This window comes from Terrapene carolina, unplaced genomic scaffold (assembly GCF_002925995.2).
Source record: "Terrapene carolina triunguis isolate 2854851 unplaced genomic scaffold, T_m_triunguis-2.0 Scaffold67, whole genome shotgun sequence".
Taxonomy (NCBI): Eukaryota; Metazoa; Chordata; order Testudines; family Emydidae; genus Terrapene; species Terrapene triunguis.
Window position 1 is genome coordinate 34150891 of NW_020664418.1, and position 17795 is coordinate 34168685.

A 17795-nucleotide genomic window follows, 5' to 3' on the forward strand; every position below is an offset into this window, starting at 1 on the left:
GTTCTGTAATGTGTGAACTCTGATGTAATATGAGAAGCTGTGTTGCGGTTTGGTTTTCAGTGGTCCGGTTTGTCAGTAGTCCAATCTGCAAAGCCTCACCTTCTGTAGTCCATTGTTCTATATTGTCTCCTTCTGAGCTAGCATATCCCAATGGAAACAGAAACATGACTACTTCAGAGAGCATCCTAACTATCAGAGACTCTTTGTATGCTTATTTTAAAAGAAATTTAAAAGCATTAAACTTCTTTTCATAAGTATATATGGGCCAGACTGACCCATTAGTAGCCATACTGTAGCAGAGCTGGGAAGTAGCTTGTAGTGAACAATAGGACATCCTATGGGGAATTTATGCTATCAAATACAAATTCTCACCTGTGCAACGGGCTTCAGACATTATCAGGTGCTATTATCTATTGTCTAGAGTCATCAGGAATGCATTACACTGAATCTGTTCCCTGACAACTATCCCAATTAAGCAGGTTTGGTGCTTATTAGTGTGTCAGTTAGGTGGATTCTTCAGTACATTAAGCTGACAATGGAACAAAAAGTGCATGATTTATAGTGAGACGAATGGTGCATGTTCACTAGTTTGTTTACTACTCTGTCATAGCGTATTTGCATCCCTCTCCTTATTTGTAGTTAGACCTCAGTGCTGCAAATGCTAAAGGATGGGAGTAATTTTATTCATCTGAGTAGATCCAGTGACTTCAGAGGGACTACTCAGATGAGTAAAGTTATGCAGAATGCTTATTTTCAGCATTAGGGGCTTGACAGCCTTGGCATTATCTTAGTAGAGCCCATTCCTGCAATTCTTACTCCTGATCAACTCCCCTTGAAGTCCATGGCACTTTAGCATGTATGAAGATCCAAAGGGCTTGTCTACACTTGGAAGTTGTTTCTGATTAAAGTAGGGGATGTATTTCAGCTGTTCCTGAATAACTCCATGCTTATTCTGGAACAAGAGTTCCTTGTCTGTTTAGTTTAACCCACTTTGGTTAAGTTAAATAGGAAGATGGCACTTTTATTACAGAATATGTGTCCACACATAGTTATCTGGGAACAGTTAATCAGGAACAGGTTAGTGAACAGGAAAATGAATACACACTAGACAAGGGCTAATATTTTGTCATGTAATAGTCAAAAAAAGCATTGTTTGTTTCTGTCCATGAAATTATGACCTGGAAAGCTATACACCATGTAAAATTAGTGTTGAAATTTGACTTTTTTGATTAACAATATGATTTAATTGTTATTTAAACTAAACAGCATGAAGACAAATAATTTTAACAGAAATTAGTTTGATCCTATTTATTGACTTTGTTGATAGTCACATTGACACAGCATGCTCTTTTTATCTTGTTGTTACACTTTATTTTCTATTGCTTTTTTCAAAATGTAACACCTGGAGGAAATGCACCAGCCTGATGAAGTTTCTAGAGCTCTTTACTTGTGAAGTGTTCATTTTATGCATTCCTGATGTCATTCATAATTTATTTTTTCTTTAAAACAGCATATCTTTATTGACAGACAAGTCAACTGCTGAAATATTTCTAACTTTTCATTTACAGAGATATGTAGAAAATTCCAATATAATGGCCTGTTACAATGAGCTAATTCAGCTGGAATTTGGAGAAGTGCAGGCACAATTTAAACTAAGGTAATTTTACCAATTTCAAGAAACATCAACAATAAAAAAGGCCAAATTTATTCTCATCCAAAAAAGAATATTTCTTCTTACTATATGGATGCTCACTATAGAAAATTAGTTTGCCAAATTAGTATGTCCCTATTAATCCCTGAAGCACAAACTCCTGCCAGAATTTGTGTTTTTTCTGTTGTATGATATTTTATATATACCTTAAGAGACAAGTAAATTAAATCTAATCCATTGGGGTTTTTTTCTGTCTACAAGGGCTTGTAATTCAATATTTACAGCACTCGAGAAAAGTCAAGAAGCCATTGAGATCACAAGTGAAGATCATGTAATACAGGTTTGTTCTAGTTATATTTATAAGCATAAAATATTGTTCTGTGGATTCACTAAATTTTATTTCATCCACAATTATATGTACTCTTTCTTTAAAAGAAGTTCAAGCATCTGACCTAATAGTTCTGAACAGATGAGACAAATTCAGCTCTCATGTACAATTTCCTCAGTTTAAAATATCCTGTTTAAACCAAGTCCATTTAAAAAAATAAGTAATCTTTGAGGTTATGCTGCAGATCTGGCCCTCAGTCTTTTTGTGATGCTTATTTCATATGTTGCTGATAACTGTTGGTGAACACAGCCATGGTTTTATAAACTTTCTTTTCCTAAAGTGTTGCAAATTAATTTAATTTTTCTTTAAAACCTAGCTGCAAGTGAAGCTAATTCCAAGTGCAGACAAGGCCCCTGAGTGTAAGTTTTAGTCAAGTTTTAGCAAATGTCCACAAATGACTAGAATAAAATCACAAAACTCATTTCCTTGAAGCTCGTTATCCTTGAAGACTTGAATCCATCCCTCTGTACACACTGGGGCTCAAACCAGTTTAAGGAACAGAATTTAAACTAAATTTGAACACAGACCCAGTTAACCTGCTTTCTGTGATGGTATGGCCAGCTAATGTGGATGAAGCCAAATCATATTGTAACTCTGTTTAAACAAGATTAGAATACTTTTTTAAAATGTGGTATTGAAGTGTTGTTTGTTCCATCTACACTCACTTGCTAAACTGATTTAGAGACTGACTGGGTTGGAACCATATTTTTGAATATGGTTCCCCAGTTCCCAAACTAAAGTCAGCACAGACAACACCTAGCTCTCCGTTCTTGAAAGGCTAATACACGAATCCAGCCTGTATGGTGAACTTTATTGTAAGTCAGAGGTGGCTAAACTTACTAACCGTCTGAGCCGCATATGACAGTCTTCAGAAGTTCGAGAGCCAGGGTGCGTCTGCTGGAGCTCGGGGCTTCAGCCCCACTCCTGCTGAAGCTGTGAGCCCCAGCAGGCGCGCCCTGCAGGCCTGAAGCTCCAAGACACCCGCCCCAGCCCGCTGGTCAGAAAGCAACCTGTGGGAGGGAGACGTGGAAGGTCACATGCCCTCTCCTCCCCTCCCCCCAATTTTTGCTAGGGTTTGCTGGCCCCGCTTGGTCACATAGTGCTGCCGGGGATAAATACATTAAAGACTGTGAGGCATTCAAGTACTATGGTCATGGGAGCCATATAAGTACCTAAGATAGGTAGATTAGAGTGAGTGATTGATCACAGGTCTAAACCCCTGTGTAGGCGGCATGTAGGGACCCTATAGAATTGGAGTGGCAGTGCAACCCTCAGTTTACGGATAACAATTCCCGCCTCCCGGCACTCTTAGATTCCCCTTCACACAGCCCATTTTCTTGAGCTTTGTGAGGAGGGCCCAGAGACGACTCCCCTCCCCAGTCCTTGACTGTTTCATAGAGAAAAAACAGAATTTAGCAACGTTACCGTTTAATATTCCTCGGCCCTACAAAATCTCTCTATCCTGTTTGTGACTTTCACAACATTGAGGTTGACTTCGGTTTGAAGACTGAAAGGATTCATTTTTCAAGAGTATTTGTTGTCTATAATAACTCCTTAGAAATGCAAAACTATGTTGTATTTCATAACAAAATATATTTTCCTCTCTCTGCTCATGTGTGCACACAGGCTTGTTTTGTAAGAGCACCAGGCTTCTGGAATGGATTTTTGTTTTGTTGTGTTAAAAAAATATTGAAGTGTATATTTTTATGAATAATACATACAAAGACTTTTATCTCAGCTTAGTAAACATACCACTAGGTTTAACAAGGTAGATCAAAATGCAGGTCTGTCTTGACTTTCTTCTTTTAAGTATTGTGTTTAATGAGCTTTGGTTTTATTTCACAGTATGTAAATCCTGCATTTGAAACAGCGATGGGCTATCAAATAGGTGAATTAATAGGAAAGGAATTAACTGAAGTGCCTATAAATGAAAAAAAAGCCGATTTCCTAGATACTATTAATTCCTGCATAAAGATAGGAAAGGTAAGTAGCAGTATATCATTTATCATTCCATGATATTATTACACACTACCTGTAGGAGTGATAATTGGCCAGGCGTAAAACACAACATAGACTTTACAGGCATGTAACATGCATTCTTTGCTTACTCACACAAGTAATCCCATTGAAGTCAATGAGACTAGTTGTGACGAGCAGGATTTGGCATATAACATACTAACCTGGGGTCCAATCCTCTTCACACTGAAGTCAATTGCATTCATCTTATTGACTTCAGTGGGAGCAGGTTTAGCCTAGTCCTCTCAACTGCGATAATAATGGGCTCAATCCTGCAAGGTACAGAGGAGAGCCATGTACTCCTCAATTCTCATTGGTACTTTGCTGCATTGGGTCTTGTAGCGCTGCTCCTCACTGTAGATTCTATTTTACCCGCATTGAAAACAAATCTTGTGGTATCTCACTCTCATTGTTATAACTCCAAACACTTTAAATTATGGGTCTGAGGATGTGGACAACCTTACTGATGCTAAAGAAATGAATCCCACATGATTCAAATCTTCTCATCCAATTTGTGTGTGTGTGCGTGGACATATGTGCCCATGCGCCCCTTCATTGTATCCCATATTTGGTATGCTTAATAATGGTGAAAAACAATTAAAAGAAATCTCTGAGAACAATAAATATTCTATGTTGGTGGGAAAATTCTTATCAGTGGTAAAAAAATTTTTTTGACATTGTCAAAACATAAAGCTGTGTAATTTATAGTGTAAGAACATGATAAGATGGAGTAATACATTTCTAGAATGGGAACTGAGCTGAGTTTAAAGAGGTTTGGGTCTCATCAAGAATGACATTTTCCTTTTTGTAAAGGTTACTTTCAGTTAAGTTGCATGGAAAAGTAAGAGAGTAAAACACACTCCTGTGTTGTTTCTATATAGCGTGTGTTACATGTTTGTGTACTCACTTTACATATGTAGGGCATATGCTGCATGCACCAAAAGGTGCGGAAACCTAAAAGGGAGGTGGAGAATAAGGAAAACAAGGTAGCTTGATATGAAAGAACAAGTTGTCCAGTGGCAAGTAGATTAGAACAGAACCACACTCAGGTTCCAACATGATACATTGTAGCTGATTAGCAAGCTCAGAATTTAGAAACCTTGAGAGAGAGGCATGTAATTTCTATCACCCTCAAGAGACATGTCAGCTTTCAACTGCCAGGCCCTTTTCTTCAACAAGAGAGGTAGTTCTCTAATGACTAAGGAACTCTCTAGTGGATTTCCATTAGAAATACTTATTGCATCAAGGAAGTGCAGGGGAGTCAGATGGCTTCACAGTGCGGATATGGAGGTTGATAACAGATTTTGCTGACTGCCTCATAGCACTGTGGTGTTCCTTTGACTCTATTCTTGTTGTGGCACTATGTGAGTGTGCATCCTAGTATGTCTCGGAGCTGACATTTGCATCTTGACAGCAAAGCGTAAATGCCTTCTGAGGCCAGTGAAAAGATATGTCATGGTACCCTATCTAAGGAGACACAGATTGTGGTGGTAACATGAGGAATTTTCTGAATCAGCTGCATTTTCAAAGATGTGCCATGGCATATCCACAAGGCTGAGTCAGGGTAGCTAATTGGGTCACACTGGCTGTCTGCTGGGAAACACCACGTTATTGACAGTGTGGTGAGATGTTAAAATTAATTACTAGTGTTATGTACATCTAGGTATTGATGCATCAAGGCACTAACGCAAAGATGTGATTAGTCACACTGTGTACATCAAGGTAGTAACGTGAGTATTCGTCTAGAAAGGCAATGATGTGTCTCTGTGCAGATGGAATGTGCATCTGAACACGAAACTGTCGTGTCTGGATATTGACTGGAGTGCTGGATCCAAGAGACATCCAAGGGCTAAAATGATGGCGCTTCACAGTTCTGTTGCCTCTGTGAAGGTGCATCCAAATAAAGACACGTGGTACAGGTCTGATACCATTATGTGGTGTTCATTAAGTTAAGAATACAGATCAGTTAGTTCTGTTGGGCTTCGTGACTACAGCATCTAGTATTCACGATTTCCAATTATCATATTTTCAATTATTTTTAATGTAATAACAAAAATGTCTCTAACAGAAATGTATTTTTAGACTACTCATGGTAAAAAAAAAACCTAATACTGAGTAATATTTTTCCTCTAAGTATGGAGCTGTCAAGATTTTTGTGTTTTAGTATTCTGATATCAGGACACCCTTCTGTGAATATTAGTGAGATATTAAACTTTAAACCCTACATTTCTGGAAGGTCTTAAACTCTCCTCGATGTAGATCTGTGTTTGTTTCATATGTCTTCTTATTTGCCATTGGCAAACTTAACAGTTTGTAATCTACATAGATTGTAAAAATGTAGAATTTTACCTATTAACACAAAAGGAGTTCTTCCATGAAACATTCGCAGATGCAATTTTACTGTGTGGTTCAACATTTGAAAGATCACAATACTTTGAAAGTGTTTTATACTGAATTGTTCCAGGAGAATTTGAAACTAATTTGCCTCTGGAAGGAATAACATTCTCCAAAAAGTTTTGGTTGTGTCAAGATAAATCTGATTTGATTTATCTATCTCCCTCCATGTTTGTGATTTCTTTGTACATGTGAAAAAAGACTGCTTCCAGTTAGCAACCAAATATGTGGGCACTGTAACTTGATTACACTAGCATACAATATACCAAGTAATTTCTTTAGCCCAGACAAAAAACTGTGCTGTGATGTTTTCTGATCATCCAGCACATAGTAGGAGTTCTTATCTCATGATGAGACTAACCCTTCCCAGTTTGAGACTACGTAGTATCATAACAAACACAGTAACAAACCAGAATTTCTGATAGAGCTGCTCCAGGGATTTGGGGAAAATATTTCTAGTTGTACAGTGGGATCCAAGATGGATCTATGCCTGTTCATCCACACCTGTAGTATTTTAACTCCTGTGTTGAGAAACATTAATCTGTGGCCAAGTTTAGCATCTTCAAAGAGCATTTGATTGGCATTTTACACAGTAAAGCAAGGGACTGTTTTAGCGAATGGACTTGGACAATCCATGTAGTATACAGTGATCAGGAAGGATATTGTAGAGCCAAGCAAAAAGATGTCTTTGGTTAACGTATGCTGGCTGTACTCACAAGAGACCAGCACTATCAAAAGGCATTTTCCTTCTGTTCAAATTTAAGAAATTAAGATGCAACACTTGCATATTCTTAACTCATTGAATGAATCAAATTAGGTCCGCTGAGGTGAAATGTGAACTAGCTGATCACATCTGACTAGAAGTTTTGCTGCATCTGATCCCTATGATCTGGGACAAAAAATCTTTATTTGAGATAGTTTCACTTTTCATAAAGTGAGGACAAATCTACACCACAGCGAGAGTGTCTCCCACCGACAGTGTTGGTGCGGACAGCACTTAGGTTGATGTAACTTATGTTGCTCAGGGGGATGTCTTTTTCACACCCCTGAGTGACATAAGTTACATTGACTTAAGCGGTAGTGTAGACCAGCCCTCATGAGATACCTATTGATAATTCAGACAAGGCACCCAATTTCTCCCACTGCTTGGGAGTTACTCTGCAGAGGAATATATAGGGGAAGTTATTTAGTTATCTAAGGCAAGTGAGTAGTTTGTAAGGGTGCACACTGTGTGCAATTTTGTATGAAAACTGAACCAAACTCAGTGGTCCTTCCCTGGACTCAGATTACATTGTGGAAGATTTTGTGCTTGACATTGGTGTTTACAATGAGCTTTGGTGTCTTACTGTATATATGAATCCATGGGATGATGGGTAATGAAGCATTGCCTTCTGAAGGTAGCATTAGATTATTATATCAAGGATGTTATTGATTCCTTCTTTTCTACTTACACCAGACATTCTTAGTCTTTATTTTAACACCAGAACATTAGGCCACGCTGAAGTGACTGTAGCACCATATTTCTAGGACAGTAATTCACTCATAAGGATGAGCTCAGTTGAAGGCATGTGTCGAGAGGTACATATTCTCTATTTAGCTGGCTGACAGAGGTTCTTGGAGAAAGCATATGGAGTTCTTAAAATATGTTTATGTAATATCCTTGTAAGAACTTTACATAATGGCTGGTGTTTGGCTTAGACCAGAACTGAAATGTTCTGACCCTTCTCCTCCACACGTTGCCTTTCAAGGTTTTCTTGTTTTTTTCAGACATTACAACTGTGAATTTTTGCCTATTGAATATGAAGCAAAATCCATTAGTGACTGCTTCTATCCTGACATGATGGGAAGGCACTTGCAACTATAGAATTATTCAATCTGTGCATTATGACTTCATCCCTTTATGCATATTCTGACCTTATTATCTGGGTTTAGAGATTGATTACTCATCTCTCTCTTATCCTGGTTGTCAGGGAACTATTGCTATGTATCATTTTAATTCCAAGAGCATAGAACTGTGTAATGTTTGCTTAGTCCTCATTTATATTCCTCATGCAACATATGGGAGAAGATATTATGCTTGATTCCCAGTTTGTTGTGCACAGTTCTTTTCTCAGACCGATACATGGAAAAACCTTTCAGGGTTTTTTTTTAAATTATTTTATTCCTCTCCTTCCTCCCACCCTCCCCCCACTGCTTGTCATTATGCAGTCCTTATGAATGCTGGATTCTTTGCTTGTTGGTTCTCCTTCCCCAGTGCAATTTACATTAGAATGTAGGGCAAATTCTACCCTTAGTTATGCCTGTGCAGTCTTGGCCCATCTGTCTATTGGTTTCTCTACAATATAAGGATAAATGTAGGTGTGTATATACATTATTCTGTACTATGTGCATGTGCACACGGATACACATATGCATAGAAAACCTGATCAATTAAAAGACTCCCTGTGACTTCATTGGGCTTTGGATGACGCCCATATACAGTAAGCAGTCAATTTGTTGTTCATTGTTGGACGCTCTTGGATCCAGATTTTCCAGACTCTTTTTTTCTTTAAATTTATGCTAGGATGGACAAACTTGTGGGCATGACTTTGAATCCACTCAAATATCATGGGTCTACAGACTGCTTCATACTGAATGTTATTGGCTTTGCATTATGCTATGGAAAAAAGAACAAAAAGAGGAGTGTGGGAGAGAAGTCAGGTGAACAGTGGAACAGAAAGCAGACAGAATGGGGACAGGGTTGTGGGAGAAGACTGAAGAAAGCTACAGAGAGAGAAAAAGAATTGTACTGGCAAAATATGGGATGTACAACATCTGTTTGTGCCAGCCTCACTTGTGGAGTTTTTTCTATTCCCCAATTCATAGAACAGCCTCTGCTTTAAGTAGAAGTTGTTGTTAGATATATGAAAATAATAATAATAGGAGTAACTGGGTGAAATCTGCCACTTGTTATACAGGAGATCAGATAATGGTCTCTTCTGGATTTAGAATCAATGAATAAAAAAAGATTTTTTTAACAGGATGTCCTTTAAAAATATAGGTTTAAAACAGGAGGGGAAATAGTCAGTTTCTGAAAATTATATCCAGGGCTGACCAAAAATTTTACATCTAAGCTATTTTTTGACAGAAAATTTGGTTTTCAATTAACTGCAACCTTCACTAGAAGAACAGGAGTACTTGTGGCACCTTAGAGACTAACAAATTTGCGGATACAGACTAACACGGCTGCTACTCTGAAACCTTCACTAGAAGGTTCTGCTTTCCATAGAAAATTTTGACTGTTATTTAAAAAAACCCCAAATCCTGAAAACCAAATGCTTTCCATTTTTTGGATTTTTGACAAAAAGTTGAAATGTCTGGCAGAAAAAAAAAACAGGTGTTTTCTGACAAGCTCTACTCACCCGTTAGCTTGAAACCCAAGAGTGTGGATCTATTATAACTACAGAGCTAACTTCAGAGACCAAGAAATAGACATGTTTCAACCCCTCCAGAGTTGGACTCCTCTAGAGCCCATCAACCAATGCTCCCCAATTGGCTGGTCAGTGTGCTATTATATATACAAAACATTTCTCATGTTTTCTGTCTCTGGAATTAAGCTTCAGAATTGTGTGAAATTATTTTGGACTTTAAATTCTTAAATTTGTTTTTATAAATAACATATTGGGGCAGAAGGAGCGGCTGTCTGAGTTTTCTGGAGAGGTGAATAATTTCTCCAATGAGCTAAAAGAATGGGACGCTTGTAAGTGGAGTGAGAATCCACAGCCCCAGTTGCATCTTCAGTTCTTCTTCTTTCTGAGTCCACGTTTCTCTGACACGTGCATTGCCTCTAAGACCCCTAAGAATGAACGTCTAGGTCTGGGATTGTAAAGCAGATTTAACTGAAAATATATCAAATTTAGATTTTTATTTTTATTTTTTCCTGACTCTCTTGGCAGTAATAAATGAAGAGGAATTTTTAGAAAATAGCCTTAGATTTGTTAATTACTTAATTGAATGTAATTACCCTTGGACTACTCTTGCAGGAATGGCAAGGAATGTATTACACCAAAAAGAAAAATGGAGATAGCATACAACAAAATGTGAAGATAATACCTGTCATCGGACAGGGAGGGTAAGTGCAAAAGTGAAGTACCTTTTCAGTATGTATTTGAGGTCTGATATAATGCTCAATGAAGTCAGAGACTCCCATTGGCTTCAGTGGGCCTTGCATCAGTCTCTATTGCTTTCTAAGTGAAATCCATCCCTGCAGAGCTGGGAGCCTGCAGTGGACCGATCCACCACTTAAGTCCTTAGGGTAAAATCCACTTTACTCACATAATGCTTGGCTAATTGCACTGTATGCAAGGGAAGTGAAATCCAACCCCCAATGCAGAGCTAGGGTTTGGGCCAAGCTCCCCTGTGGCTATTATTCCAGCCTGTGGGCTAGAGTGGTGAGTGCTCCATTATGCCTTGTGTTGAGGCTACTGGAGGGAGCCACATAGAGCCTATGTTCCCTCCCATCATCTCCATCCATGCTGGCCTATGCAAGGCTGGTGTACAGACTGGTTCTGTGGTGCAGCTACTTGATCTGTGTAGGTCCTTTACACTTACATCCCAGGTGATCTTCACCCAAAGGGAGCTAGCATTCCTTACTCAGGCAAAATTCCCGTTTCCCCAGCACTTCCAGTCAGCCATTGACTGGGATGTTTAGAGCAGAATGGTAAATATTGATTATTAGAACATTTACGGTAAGTCCCCCTATGCAATTTCAGTAAAGAAAGGGGGACCAGCTGGCATATATTGTAGCAGTCCCTAAACTCTCTGCTTCTTCCCAGGTGATACCAGTGGAAAACATGTAGAGTTATTAAAATAATATGGGCTTGATGATATAAGAGTACACATTCCTCCGGGAACCCCCACTTTTGTATGTCCCTTCCTTCTCAGGTTGATCTATCTTACCATGAAGGAAAGGTTGTATGCAACTTCTTTCCTATCCAACAAACATTATAGATTAATTAAATGAGCGGGGGAAACTCCACTCTTTATAGGCAGAAGAAGTGGGCTGTTTTAAATTGCTGGCATCCCTTGGTAGTAATTCATACTCTCTATTCTCCATCAGTGGAGCAAAAGCATCTGGCAGCTTGTGATACAAAGCAGAAGAGATGGACCCATACTCATGTATACATTACCTGAGTACAAAGCAAATGCGATTGGCACAGTGAGTGTCATGGCAATCTGGAGGCATTTAGGATGGTACTAGCCTAGGTGACTGCTCCGCCCCTAAACCCTGTAGTCTGTCTGTCTGGACCTACATCATTGCAGATGCACCAGCCACACCATACACCTAAACTTCCCCCAGCAGCAGCAGAGAATGAGCCCACATAATATGGCTATACAGCCCACACATCCCACCCTCCCTCCCTCCTGCCCTCCAGTGCAGCTGAACTGCATTGGTTCCAGGCCCCCACACAGTAGGATTTGTCCTGGATGGATTTATTGCTAGTATGGATCTTGTAAATTTAAAATGCAGCTAGATGTGAATCAGAGCTGGGAATCGGAGCCACAATAACACATTGTTTTTTGCCTACAGAAAGATTAGACACTATGTGTCAATTAGTAGACTCTGCAATGACAACAATAAGGTAAGAAAAAAAGGTGATTTGTCCATTTTAGTTTAAGCAGAAAATATCACAGTGTGATCAGGAGATTGATTAACTGGATTTCTTATATTGATTTGTAGGCAGAAAGAATATGTGAACGTGTTCAGGCTGAATCTCAGACAGGTACGTTATTGCATTTTTGTAACAAGAAGCATGGGATGTATGCAGGAAAAGATTAGATAGGTCGCTAAGATCAGACTCAAACATGGGTTACACAGCGCAGTGAAAACAATAATATTTTGATAGCAATAAAATGGTATTCCTGGGGGAGACAAAATAAATGCAAGTTATCTATGCCAGGCAAATTTGTTTCAGAAGTGACATAAATCAAACAAACCTTGAAAATGTAATGTGTCTGTGTTAGAACCATGAGTGGGTACCACATTTGGCTCTATTTCACATTCCAGTCATAGGTAGTGTAGTTGATGCAATCTCTATGACTAGATTAGAAATGTCAAGGACACCATCTAGATGGAATTTACGTCATGGCTAATATAATTCATGGCATGCACCTTTTGCTTCTTTATTAAAGATCTGTTGCTTTTGCTATTTTGGGATATTGCATGTGGATGGATACGACGATGAATGCACATAATTTAGGGCTTGGTCCTGCTCCCATTGAAGTTCATGGCAAAACTCGCCTCGCCTTCAATGGGCCTTAGAGTTCCAGAGTTTACAGGGTGGTTTCAACCCCAAATCAATCTGTTTATATTCTGAACAATTATGATTAGGAAACTCCCAGCTGGTTTTTTATTTAATTTAAATTTAAACCCAGATAACTGCCTCCTCCCTTTAAAAAAAAAATACTGACGTATTCTAGCAGTGCCACTTCAGGACCTGGGGCCAGTGCTGCAGGGGACAGCAGTACATTTTAACAAGGGTTCTCATATAGTAAGCGTGCCTCTAGGCTCCTTCCCACCTGAAGCAGGAGGTATGTGGGACCAAGTTATGCTATTCCGCCTTCTGTTACAAAGCAGAGGGATCAAACCCACATTCCTCATGTGCCTCTGGTGGAAGCCATCTTCCACTGGAGGATGTGGGGGAACAATGAGGTAGCTTAGGGAGTGAATCAGAAGAAAGCAATACCATAGCACTCCAGGGAGTTCTGTACAAGCAGCCACCATGGATTTTGCGGTCTAACTCTACTCTCTCCTGCCTGACGGTCTTAAGACACACATACCCCATCAGTGCTGGGATTTGCCCCTCCAGTATTGCACTTTAGAAGACTTAAAATAAAACCTTTGTTCCTCCTCTCCTCTCTGCTATGCCCTTGGGCTCTGCTCATAATTCAGCTCCCCTTTTGATCTTCCCACCCTAAACTAGTTCTTTTGAAGGGATGAAGGAGTATGTCCACCCACACTTAGAGTCCTAGGCTGCAACTCTCTGTCTGCTCCTTGTTGTACTCAGTAGTAATGCCCCCATCCCCTGCCTTAGGCAATCTCAGCTCACTGAGAAACACTTATCTGGTATGAGTCAATTAAAACTAAAAAACAAGCAATGGGCCAAACCCTGTCCTCAGTTATCCTTGTGTAACCACTTTCTGTGCTAATTAACCCACATGCAATGGGACTGCTTGGGCCTAAGTGAGCTCAGAAATTGCCCTATTGACTTAAGTCACTGTATCTGCCTTTCAGTTCCCCCATCTGTAAAACAGGGAGAACAGACTCCCTCCCATAGGCTGTTCTGGGGATTAAGCAGGTAATGTCTATACGTATGTCAAGGTTGGCTTACTAAATATTATTATTAATTGTACAGTCCAACAACTCTTGCATGAAGCCATTTAATGGTGATTTTCTAAGATGTGAAATATTCAGACAACTGAGAACTCTTGTCTACTGAAGTTTCTAACTTGCCTTAGAGCCAAATGCTGTCTGCCTCCGGCCCTAAACACATCTAGTGCAGGGGGTAGCCTCAAAGACAACGCAGACTCCGCTCAGAGTTTGAGGGGTTGGTAGGGGTGGGATAGGGAAGTGGTCAGCGGCTTCACCACTGTGTAGACCCATAGGACCTGAGGAAGAGCTCTGTGTAGCTCGAAAGCTTGTCTCTCTCTCCAACAGAAGTTGGTCCAGTAGAACATATTACCTCACCCACCTTGTCTCTGTAGATCCATAAGGGGTGTTCAGGGGCCCCTCTTACTTGTACAGCTCTATTACTGGCAGCGCTGTGGCTGAACCGCCACTCTACACCAATGCGAGAGAAGACTCTACATGCTCTTAGCCCTGGTCTACACTGGGGGGGGGGGAATCGATCTAAGTGAATAACGTAGCTGAAGTCGACGTACTTAGATCGACTTACCGTGGTGTCTTCACCGTGGTGAGTCGACTGCTGCCGCTTCCCCGTCGACTCTGCTTGCACCTCTCGCAGCGCTGGAGTACAGGAGTCGATGGGAGAGGGCTCGGGGGTCAATGTATCGTGTCTAGACTAGATGTGATAAATCGATCCCCGCTGGATCGATCGCTACCCGCCAATCCGGCGGGTAGTGTAGACATACCCAGAGATCCTCTACACAAAGGCCATTTACTCTTGCGTCTTTGCTTGAGGCAAGAGCAGCATCCAAAGAGAGTGACGTGGGAGCATCCATGCCAAGGCCAGTGTGAATACAGTTCTAAGAAGCTGTTTTCCAACCAACTGTAGCATTATCCATGTTGCTCCGCTGCTATCAAGCTTTTACCTATGTTTAGTTTCCTTTAACATATAATCTGGGAAGAGCCTTTGTTGCAGTCATTGTATAACACTGATGTCTCCACAGATATTCAGACTTGCCGACACAAAGATAGGAGGAAAGGATCGCTTGATGTCAGATCCACAACCTCACGAGGAAGTGATGGTATGTTAGATAAGTGGATGTTTGTATATTTTTCACATGGCTTTTAAAAACCCTCAAGACGTGAATATTTCATATTTATGCAACTACCCCATGTGTTATGCCTCTGAGCAATATTTTTTTATCCTATTTTTTTGAAAACTTTAGAAATGAAAGGCCAGATTCTGCCACCCTTACTAACGTTGGGTAGCACTTACTGTCATGAGTAATCCCATAGAATTCAATAGAACTACTCCCAAAGTAAGTTACTCTTCATCATTAGTAAAGGTAGCAGATTCTGGGGCCCCCACAAGTATTGGGGTTTGTTGTAGTTTCCCTATCTACTCTTCCCATTAAAGTCAAAGTTAAATTTCTTCTTAGTTTTTGTTTGTTTTATTTGCACTATGTTGTGTCATACATCAGGGAGTTACACTTCATCATGGCATATCACCCTTCACCTTAGTAGGTAGTTCACATACTGCAGGGTTTTGCTGGTGTTTATAAAGCTTCTGTTAAAACATGTATCAGTACATTCTAGGCAATGGTCCAAGTCTGGTGAAAATTTGAAGTAACAGATTTACTTCTAATTTTCACCAGACTGACCATTGCTACAAAAATAGCCTGGATTCTGAGGCTGAAGATGTGCTCAGCATCAGCACAAAGGTAGCCGAGAAGTAGCCACATCTTACTAGGTTACAGAACAGGAAATAGCCTAGTTTGGCCTTTGCTGCCAAAAATTGCTAATTGACACACAAGATGTATGTTTTCCAGTCCCTGATTAATGACATCAGTTGTTATGGGCCAGAACCTCAGTTGGCATAGCTCATCATCGCTGCATTAAGTTCAAAGAACCTACACTGATTTACACCAGCTGATGATCTGACTCATTGTGTCTTGTCAGGTCTTACACCCTTGTAGTATTACAGGCCCCTCTTCTCCCCCCCAAAGACAACATAGATATGGCGCTTGTGGCTGAACATTTTATAAAACATTTAAAATATAAAAACAGCGACTATGTTGCCAGGCCATTATGGCTGCTTATCTCTGTTCTGTGTTGTTGGTGATTCAGAGCACGTCTATGTGAGCATCCTTATCAGTATAGCAGGACAAGTGTGCATATGCATGCTGTTATAGGTGGTCCTGAAGGTCATGGCAAACGAGGAATTCTTGGCTAACTCTGGATGTCATGCATTGTCATTTTAATCAGAGTGCTAATTTTGCTTTGTCTTCTGCACAGGCAGTTCACAGAGGCGACACTCCTCCATGGCCAGGATACATTCCATGACTATTGAAGCACCCATCACCAAGGTAATGCACCATTGCTGGTGTTCATGAAGTCAGACTATCGGAATTTACCTGGATTTTTTTCTGAAATACTGTGGCAGAAACCCTCTGCACAGCACCTGGCCTGAGTAGCTGGGCCACATGCAATGGTTGTAGACGCTTATGCTGGCTCTTACACCACGTCTTCCCTTTCTCCCATCTCCCACAGTGAGTGATTGGAAGGATCCAGGAAGTGGCAAATGCCCAATCCACCCTCGCCCGCCCTACTGTCCTTGCCTGTCCCCTCCACCTGCCACATAGGAGTGTGCACCGTCTGCATCTCTCTCCACATTCAGCCCCCTCTTTAGCACAATTGCACTGGTTCTGTTGCCTGGAGGCGCTCTGCCCATGCAAAGGAAGGGACTAGATTTCCCCTTCATACATATTCGTTGTAATGCATAGTGGCTGACTTTTATTTTTCCCCAGGGGTGCTCTGCCCTGAGGTCCTGCCCTCACTCCGCCCCTTCTCCCGAGACCATGCCCTCAATCTGCCTCTTCCTGCCTCCGCTCTGCCCCCTTTCCTGAGGCCCCACTCTCGCTCCGCCTCTTCCCACCCCCACGCCAGCCCCTCCCCTAAGGCTCCTGCCTGCCTGCCACTCACTGCTCTTTGCTCTCCCCCAGCCCCCAAACAGCTGATTGGCGCTGAGCACCCACTATTTTTTTCTGTGAGCGTTCGAGCCCTGGAGCACCCACAGAGTCAGTGCCTATGTTGTAATGTGTCTCAAGAAATCATTCAAGAGACCAACAAATATCAGTTGTTTAATAAAGTGACCTTCTGATACAGGTAGAAGGGGATTGTACTGAGTCTGTTTGGAGATACTTTGGGCGAGTGTCTTAAGACAGGAAGTTGCCTAATAAGAATGGCCTCTTTAAAGCCTCGATCCTGCTCCCACAGTCAATAAAAGACTTCAGTGTTTCACTGTTGATCCCCTAGAGATTTCACAGTAGTTCTACATAATCTGAATTAAATACTGCTATGTTTAGTAACAATGACTTCTCATATTAGTCACTGAGAATCTCTCTTTTCTTCAATCGCTTCTAAATTTCAAGAGTTTCTTATATTAACCTAGGTAATAAATATTATCAATGCTGCACAAGAAAGCAGTCCCATGCCTGTCGCAGAAGCTTTAGATCGAGTGTTGGAGATTCTAAGAACTACTGAGTTATACTCTCCACAACTTGGGACAAAAGATGAAGATCCACATACAAGTGATCTCGTTGGAGGATTAATGACAGTGAGTACATATGATGGCAAACGATTGCTGACATAAATGCTGGGGCATGGATTCTCCTTGCACTTACTCCAGTTTACATCAGTGTAGCTTCAGTGGAACGCCATTGATTTAACTGGAATCACTCCTAATTTTTACATTGTTACAAGTGAAAGGAGGATCAGGTCCCTTGATTTTTATTTTTTTTTAATGGAATACTCAAGTATATGCATTAAAGTTCTGTGCGTAGGTTGGGAGCCCAAACTGCATCATATGATGCATGCATGTGAGGCAGGCAGGGCCGGCTCTAGGCACCAGCAAAACAAGCTGGTGCTTGGGGTGGCACATTTTTAGGGGCGGCATGGCCGGC

The 17795-nt window shown here is 40.7% G+C and overlaps 1 protein-coding gene across 1 annotated transcript in view; it reads left to right on the plus strand.

The window, feature by feature from the left end:
- Positions 1-17795, plus strand: part of LOC112103444 (high affinity cAMP-specific and IBMX-insensitive 3',5'-cyclic phosphodiesterase 8A) — a 181360-nt gene that overhangs the window by 130211 nt on the left and 33354 nt on the right. The window contains exons 6-14 of the mRNA XM_029910749.1: positions 1569-1657; positions 1913-1991; positions 3885-4022; positions 10472-10560; positions 12019-12070; positions 12169-12211; positions 14838-14915; positions 16129-16199; positions 17285-17449. Coding sequence (XP_029766609.1) covers positions 1569-1657; positions 1913-1991; positions 3885-4022; positions 10472-10560; positions 12019-12070; positions 12169-12211; positions 14838-14915; positions 16129-16199; positions 17285-17449 — 804 coding nt within the window. The remainder of the gene's footprint in view (positions 1-1568; positions 1658-1912; positions 1992-3884; positions 4023-10471; positions 10561-12018; positions 12071-12168; positions 12212-14837; positions 14916-16128; positions 16200-17284; positions 17450-17795) is intronic.